This window comes from Pongo pygmaeus, chromosome 20 (assembly GCF_028885625.2).
Source record: "Pongo pygmaeus isolate AG05252 chromosome 20, NHGRI_mPonPyg2-v2.0_pri, whole genome shotgun sequence".
NCBI classification, from domain to species: Eukaryota; Metazoa; Chordata; class Mammalia; order Primates; family Hominidae; genus Pongo; species Pongo pygmaeus.
The window spans coordinates 36,510,001-36,518,570 of NC_072393.2; the positions used below are offsets into that span (position 1 = coordinate 36,510,001).

The 8,570-nt window shown below is 49.2% G+C and overlaps 1 protein-coding gene across 2 annotated transcripts in view; it reads right to left on the bottom strand.

Moving 5' to 3' along the window:
- The window catches only part of TSHZ3 (teashirt zinc finger homeobox 3), a 75,797-nt gene that overhangs the window by 67,019 nt on the left and 208 nt on the right, over nucleotides 1-8,570 (bottom strand). The window contains exons 1-2 of one of the 2 annotated variants that reach the window (XM_054465523.2): nucleotides 8,025-8,341; nucleotides 7,095-7,766 (exon numbers count right to left, since the gene is read on the bottom strand). In XM_054465523.2, the coding sequence (XP_054321498.1) occupies nucleotides 7,095-7,134 (40 nt within the window). In that variant the 5' untranslated portion in view covers nucleotides 7,135-7,766; nucleotides 8,025-8,341. Of the gene's footprint in view, nucleotides 1-7,094; nucleotides 7,767-8,024; nucleotides 8,342-8,570 lie in introns of those variants that run through there. The other variant, XM_063658622.1, reaches the window with a different exon arrangement.

The window sequence follows — 8,570 nt, forward strand, 5'->3', positions numbered from 1 at the left end:
ATCAAAGTGATTATAGCAATTACATCTAACAGAATTAATTACAGAACTTCGCATCATTCCAGGATACATAATGCATTAGAGGTAAGCCAAAGAAAGAAAACATCTTGATTGTAGTAACTATTGTTGGGGTGTATTTTCTCTAGGAGCAATGCCACACCAACGGCAGCTTTCAGCGCAATGGAAACTGAGGGGTTTAACAGGGAAAAAGCTGTATTCTCTTAAAATTGAACTCACGCTTTTTGCTTAATAGTACGTTGGTGATGGTAGACATATAAAATCAATTTAATTTTTTAAGTGTAAATCTTTAAAAGGTGCTGGTTAATCCACCTAACCAATGTTACTACATAAAGGAGAAAGCACATGGGTGAAAGACTTACAAGTCTTTACGTATGCAAAATAAATTCACTCAAGGCTTCATTAATATTAATTTAAATTCAAAACCCATTTACATTAAATTGTTCATTAAAAATTGCCTATTTTATGCAACATGCATTTCTCAAAGAACTCAGAGGAAACTGAATACATAGGACTAGATTTAATGATGGGAATGGAAAATCAAAAGTAAATGAATTGGAGTCATTTCACGTATATTACCAACAGCTCTTTGCTCTCCATTAAGGATGGGTTCCACTTTGGGAAACAAATATATATTCTGAATATTGTGTTTTCCACTGCTATAATCTTGTAAACATGACCTCCTGGCCTACCACAGAGGAAAAAGAAGAAAAACAAGAGAAACTGGTGGAAAGGAGAGGGCAGCCAATCCAAAACCTGGCTAGCATTAAAATAGGGATGGTTTGCCTTCAGATCTCACCTGGATTCACAGTGCATTGTGAGTTAGGCTTGCGTTTTTAAAAATGTACGTAAGTTAGCATCTGCCAGTGCCCATCTTGATCTAGAACTAACACAACTAACAGTGTCTTTCTCCCCTACACTCTACCCTTTACAATCCTTTATTCTCTTAGTCAGGTGACCAGGAATGCAATGACAAGGAGTTGGTAAGTTCCTTGTGCCCTCCCTCCTGACAACAATCTGAACTTACCCTGTTTCCCCAACAGCTGTTCTGGATGAAGAAAACACAGTCATAATTAATAACATGTGTCCTGACAGTATGAATTAATAATTTATCATTAAGCACAAACAAATTTAAATTATTCTTCAAGAGCCACACCTTTGCATATCTGAGAAAATAAGGTAAGGAGATGGTTAAAATGTCCAGGTAACGTGACCTTCAGTGAACTACTCGCCCCCGTCCCACCAACTGTATCTCTTGGACTATTCTTGTTGAAATGCTAAAATAATTTACAGAATTGAAAGTAATTAAACCCAAGAATCTAAATGCTGATCAAACTAAGTGCATGTGCTAGAAATGTCTTCTTTTTTAAATGGGGCTTATAAAATATTCAATATTTGGTCAAGGACACTATGTAATCTTTCTAATAAAGATTCCTAAACCTAGAGTATGACAGTTGTTCAGGCAAGTGGTTATAAGAAGATTATGTTCTATGACTGTCTTTTTTTTTTTTTTTTACTTCCAAAAATGCATAGCGTTATTCTGGTCACAAACAGTGACCTGAATTTTTAAGTCCATTTCTAAGTGTAAATTTCTACAAATGGTGAAAAATTAAGAAAAGCTACCAAGTCTGTCTCCAGTCCTTACAATTCAGGTTTGTTTTTTTTTTTTTTAAAGAAAATCCAGAAACAGGGGAAAAATATTGATGGCCATTGTTTAGTGGGATTTAAAAATTTAATGACTAACTGCAAATACTGGAAACTGGAATTAATCTGTCTGGATTTTTTTAAAAAGGCTTACAGACATTTAAATGTATGTATCGGGACACTTTATCAACCTAACATAAAATTGTCATCTTATCTTATTATATGACTATTTTATGCATGTGTCAAAGAATTTAAAAATGACTGCCTGTCTATTGAGTCTAATTACAACTGCACATTATCTGTCTGGATGTACCAGTCCATATCATTGTTACTAAATACAATATACTGTATTCACCTTTCATTTGTAACTTCAGACAGAGAAACCACAATTTAGAGCATAACTAAAACACAGACACACACACACACACACACACACACACACACACACAGAGTGAACACCTACAAGGGTTTGGGATACGGGATACCACTGTTCCCTTCTGTCCTTTTCCCCTCCATGGGCTTTGAGGGTGATGCTACAGGGGTGTGATAAAGCAGCTGATTTGAAAGATCCATCTACCTACCTGGGCTGGACACTAACACAGAAGGGTAGACACACACACCCTACTTTATTTCATTTTTATTAATTTTTTTACGACACGACCAAAGCTATTTTTACCCTCTGCCCAGTGACAGGCAGGGATGAAAATGGGGCAGGAGGAAAGCCTTACAAACTGCACTTGGGATAACTATGAACTGCTGCCACTCTTGGATTAAACATGGCTGTGTGCACCAGGACCGGGCACTTCCGAATCCTTTCCTCTCTGCCTCCCCGCCTGCCTGCCTGCTTGCCTGCTTGCCGCAGCCCTGGCCCCAGCCTGACTCTGGCAGGACACGTGTAAAAGAGAAAGCACCACAAGAGGTCCAGGCACTCTGCCTTCAAGGTAGCCTTTCTCTTTCCAGAAATCCCAGGAGTAGAGGGCGGGGGTAAAGGAATGATTTTAATTCTCTCAACTCACCTGGGTTTCACGGCATTTCCCACGGCCCTGAGCAGTCACCTTTCATTCTAATCACTTGACAAAACAATCTTTAGCAAAAAGAGGGGAAAAGGCAGACGTGTGAGGCAATTTAGGGAATCGCTGCTGAGGCATCAGTTATTGACTATCTGGCTTCTGTTTATGAGCGCGCTCAAGGCAAAACTGAGAACAAAACGACAACATCAACAGCTCACAATCAAGTGTGGCCCTGGAGAGCAATGAAGCCCTAACTGACAGCTGTCAAGATAATGGGGGCACTGCAGCTGATTCTGGAAGGTTCTCTTCCCCACGTGGACATCCAAGGGAATAGCCTTGCCTCCCACCTCCTTTGTTTTTCTCCTTCGTCTTCTTGGTTTTCCTTTTTAGAATTTGCATTGTCGCTCTGATTTCGTAGGAAATGGGGGAAGAAAAAAATCATAGAACGGTCAAAACCAGTCGCTCTGCCACCTTGCTACAGAGTAGAATACCTGTCCAAGGAGAAATATGTGGCAGGTATGAGAGGAAATAAATTCCCAAAGCTAAGGCCGAAATGCCCTTCTGAATGCTCCATGTGCTTCCAAGAGAGAAGGGAAAAGCTCCTCCCCGGAGCTGCCCGATGTGTGGACCAGACTTAGGAAGGTGTCATCTGGACACCACCAGGTGGGCCACCTCTTAGGCATGCCCATGTCTACTGGCAACATGGAACCCCCTCTGCCTGTTCCAGGGGGATCCACAGTGTTCTGTGGCACCAGCAGACCCTAGGGGGTCCAAGTCACTTTCACAAAAGTCAAGATGCTTGAAGATTTACCCTCGCCTTGTTTTTACCACCTAAGAACTCCATGGAACATTACCCCCTTTCAAAGAATATAGCTCGCTGGCAAATTGTGGTTCAAAGGTTTCTTTTTTTTGTTTGTTTGTTTTTGTTTTTTTTTTTTTTGGAAGCATAAGAAATGTCTTTTATGATTTCACATTTGCCTCCAGAAAATTAATATAAGTAAATAAAATATCTGCTATTAAGTATTACACTAAAATTTTTCTGGCATTTTCAGAAATGTTTTTTAAAAACCACTTTGAACAGGAGAAAGTCATGCTTTAAGCAAGGGATAATGGTCATTTTGCCTGAAGGACACTGTCCTTCCCTAACCCCACTCCTCTGAGCTTCTAAAAGCAGCAACATCTGTCCAGCACAAATGCACAGCCCCTGTAAATTACAGGTCTCAAGGAAGCAAACTCCCGCCCAGGTTTCTCTTTGGCAGGTAAAGAAACCTCTCTTTCTCTTTGAGAAAAGATACTAAGCCATACATAGTTTCTATCAAAACACCAAAAAATCCTCAAGTACAGAAATATGTATTTTCAGGGATTCTTGGAGCCTGCTTCGGCCTTCGGGAAAGCAATGATACATTGGCCTAGATATGAAGACTGTGTGTACCTGTGTGCCACGTCCGCTCACCCTACCGAGCTCTTGGCCTTTTGTGGTTGTTATTCTACCCCAGACCATTAAAAGGGCCCTAATTCCTATGACATGATTATCCAGGTACCAAAGCCCATTTGTCACCTGCAGCAGAAAATTGAGTTAATGCACAACTAAAGGCAGCCAGGACTGTGTAATATCAACTTGATTACATCAAACTAGCTGCAAACCTAATTCTGCTGGATGACACTGCGTCGAGCTTGTCATCTCCAATCATTAAAGCTGTCAGGAATCCATCAGGTTTACAGCTAATTAGGTGAACACTAATGAAGCTGGCAAAACAACTTTTCTTTTTTTATGGCTGAGCGGACCTTTCAGTTTGGAGGGGAAAAAAAATTCTCGAGTATTCTCAAGGTTGCTGGGGACTGGATTTCCAGTTACCAATCAGCAGACATCTTTCTTTTCCCCACTCTCTCTCTCTATCAGTACAAAGCAATCAATTTGTCATCACTCCCAGTATGCCACAAAAGCTGGCATGAACCTTATAACTTGCAGCTGGGAGAACTAAAAAAGAGGAGAAAAAAAAATGGGAAGTTTCTTGTCCATCCAAACAAACAAACCACCCCAAAAAAAAACCTCTGTGCATACTTATCACCAGCCTAAATGTGAAGTTTTTTTTTTTTTCTCCACTCTTCTTAAATAAGTAGCTCTTCAGTCAGCCTCCACCCCCTCCTCCACATGTCCATTAGGCAGAGGCATTCTGATAAAGTAAATCCAAAACCCGAGTATGGGAAAGAAATAAAGCACTCATGCTGCCAGCTTCTGATTGACCATTAAGCTATTGATGAATGTGCCTGTCAGGAGAGAGACAATTAAATCAAATATGAAACAAAGTCGTTTTGACGGGTCATTTTGATAGAGCAAAACCATTCCTCCATCTCCTATTAGTCCTGCAGTCAAGTTTTTTATATAATGAATTTTTCTTAACTGACCTGAGATTTCCTGGCTGGCTTTCTTTAAAAAAAAAAAAAAAAGTGCAAAAAGGTTAGTGAACAGGTTGCTCTAAAAATAAATAAATAAATAAATAAATAAAGCCAACAGCAGGTTCCCTCCTCCTCTGATATTTTTCTGGAGGAAGCTATCAAATACGAGTCTCAGATTGGCAGGGTGCAACCGAAGAGATGAACTAGAGAGAGAGTTCTGAACCAAATGTAAAGATGTAATCACATATGGTTCATTGGATGGAGGCACACACATACCTTAAAATGTGTATCCAAAAAGGAAAGAAAAAAAAAAATTTCAAAGACTGGAAGAAGCCCAAGACATTCCTACTACTCAACTTTGTGAAGGATTCCTCCAAAGTTTCAGAGTTTATTTTGGGTAGATAAGCTCATTGCTTGAGCCTGGAATTTAAAGTAGAAGGTGGGACGGGCAAGAAGCAAGCTCCAGGAGGTTAACTAGGGAGGCGGCAAGCTCCCTACAATCAGTCCTGGAATTTTCAAACTTTCTAAATTTGGGCAACACCGAGGACGGAGAGCAAAACCTGCATCCTAAGCCCCAAACCAACCCTGTTTTCTTCTGAGATTTTCTGAAGACACTGGCAGGCAAGTATATTTCTGGGAGAAGAGAGAATTATCATTCCTTCTCTGTGACCCCGTGTAAGGGGTCTGGAGTGCAGAGTGCAGCCAACGTGTGAGGTCCCCTGGCACTGCCGGCTGGCATGATGGAAATTATGGGCACTCAGGGCACCATGGGTACAACGCCTTCCTCCAAGATGGGCACCAGCCAATGCCCTGACCCTACTCTCTGCCTTTCCCTCTAACATCAAAAGAGAAGTAAAAGAAAGGAAGAGAAAAGAAAAGAAAGGAAGCCCCACTTAACCCTCCCCTTCAGGGAGCATCTGAACCTCTGCACATCTGAGTGTTACTCATATCAAAATACATCACGTCCATATGTGGTCCTCTCGGCAATCCGCCCCAAATCCCAAAGTTGCACTGACAGGGCCCTCCTGACGTCACAGAGCTTGGCCTCACTATTGCAAGTGATTTATTGATGTTTATTGGGAATGAATAGATCAAAGGCAGCAGCATGACGGGCGATCAATCAGTCATCAAATCAAGGATGGCAACGGGCCAGAAACCCTTCTTCCAGGCAACATGCCCCCAACTGACATTATTGCAAAATAATGTTATGTGTGTGGTTTTTGTTTTGTTTTCAATGATGCGTTTTCCAGAAAAGAAAAGAAAAAAAAATCGGCTCAGTCTTAACAGGAGTTGACATTCCCGGTTGAAGAAGAAAAAAAAAAAAAAAAAAAAGGAGGAACAAAAAAGTACTCAGACACGTCCCAGAACTAAGTGCTATGCGGAGATGAGGGTGGGAGCAGCAGTACAAGGAGGGGGTGGGGGCAAGGAAGCACAAACAGGGGAGAAGGAAACGCCAGCATCTAACATGGACTTGACAGTCATCTGACAATACCCAGACCCTGTGCGCTCCGGGTTCCACCGCTGTGCCCAGTTTGGGCCCAAGAAATGAGGAATCAATCGTATTAGTACTAAGGTGGCCGGGGGGACCGGCTCGCTCACTCGTTCGCGCTCCCTGGCTCTGCGGACACCGGGCAGTCCCCCGCCGGTCGGCCGCTCGGAGGACGCGGAAGGTGTCCCGGGGAACTCAGGTGACCCCGCCCGCCCCCCACAGAAAGAGCCAGACCGGGGTTGCTTCCCATCCCCTCCGCAGCCGGAGAGCCCAGGAGGCAGGGACCTGGCGCGGCTCAGCGCGCTCCGCGAGCGGCTCCCCAAGTGGGTGCGAGAGGGAAGAGGGCAGAGCGCGGCGGGGCGTCCGGGGGGCGCCCGGTACCCGAGGCGGGCGCACGCACCCAAACAGGAGAGCGGCGCCGGGAGTTACTCAGTGCGGGCAGAGGAGCGGGGCGAGGAGCGGGGTCGCGCCCGCTGGAGGCGCGGGGCGAGCGGAGGAAGAGGAGGAGGAGAGCAAAAGGAAGGGGAAGCGGCTCGTACCTGCTGCGCGCCGGGGCGCCTGCTGCTTCCTCCTCGGCATGATGCTTCTCCGGCGACTGCCACTGCCGCCGCCGCCGCCGCCGCCGCCGCTGCCGGGCTGAGGACAGGGAGGGAGGGGCGGCGGGCCCGCGGGGGGGCGAGGCGGGCCTGCTCTCAGCCTCCCCCCCGGAGAGCGGCCGCCCGCAGGATGCTGCTGCGCCCAGGCTCTCCGCGTCCCCCCCGCGCCGCGCTCCGCCGCGAACCCCGAACGTGCGGAGGGAAGAAGGAGGGCGGGCGAGGGAGGCTCGGGGAGGGAGGAGCACGGGGGGGAGGAGGAGGCGGCGGAGGAGGAGGAGGACCGCGCTGCCGGCGGAATGGGAAGTTTGACAAATCGCTCCAGAGGCTGGAGGAGGAGGGGGCGGGGAGGAGCGGCGGCCCTGCCCCCCCCCGCCCCGTCCCCAGACGAGGTGCGCGGGGTTCGGGGCTGGGGGGCGGGGAGAGGGGGAGAGGGCGGGCAGAGGGGTGGGAGGAGGAGCGCGGGAGCGGCCCGGACCGGTACTGCCCCGGCCCCCGCCCCCAGACCGGGGGTCACGGCATCCGGGGGGACGCGCAGCCGCCGCCGCGGCCCGGGGCTCGGCGGTCCAGTCTTCTGCCCGTGGCGCGGCTGGAGCGGCGGCGTCGGCAACAGGCAAGCTTAAAGGAAAAGGAGATGATCGTGTCAATCGCCCGCCCGCGGGGGCGCCGCGCCCCCGCCCCCAGCCCCAGGCCCGCCTGGGACCCCCGCCCCGCCAGCGAAAGGGGTGCCGCCCCTCCGCCTCCGCCCCGTGCGCACACGCGGGGGCGCGGCGCACGCCCCGCCGAGCCCGTCCCGGGGCGCTCGTTACCCCCCACCCCTATTCCCACCCAGCGTTCGTCCCCAGCCACCCCCCAGCTGCCCCGCCCGGCCCGCACTCCTCTCCACCCGCCGACTCCGGAGCCCCCAGCGCGGTCCCCGAGCCGGGGCTGGCGCCCCCCGGGGATGCCAGAGCCCACGGGCAGGCCCCCTCCAGGGAGGAGGCGGGCGCGGGCCGGGGCAGGTGGGGGCAGCCCTCAGACCCCGCGCCACCCAGCTCCTCCCCCAGGACCCGCCGTAGCCACTTCCCCCAATTTTTTTTCCCCGGACAAACTTTCCTGGGCCCGTCCCGGGGGTCGATGTGGGAGGGGGTTCCTTCAAGTTTCCTCTCCTGACTTTGGGATGATCAGGGTCCCTCCACCCCGCCCCTCGCCACCGGGAGCCGGGCCGCGCCCCCCATCCACGGCGCGGGCCGATCCTAGGGCGGGACGGGGGCGGGAGAAGGAAACCGGGCTCCCCTGCCCATCCCCCGCCCGGGGCTCCCTCGGAGAGCCTAGGGGGCCTCCGCGCCGTGTCCCGCTCCCGGCCTGCCGGCGCTGCTGGACTAGAGGGATTGATTATTGATTGGTGATCGGGGTCGCTGAGGCTCCGGGCGGGCCCGGCCG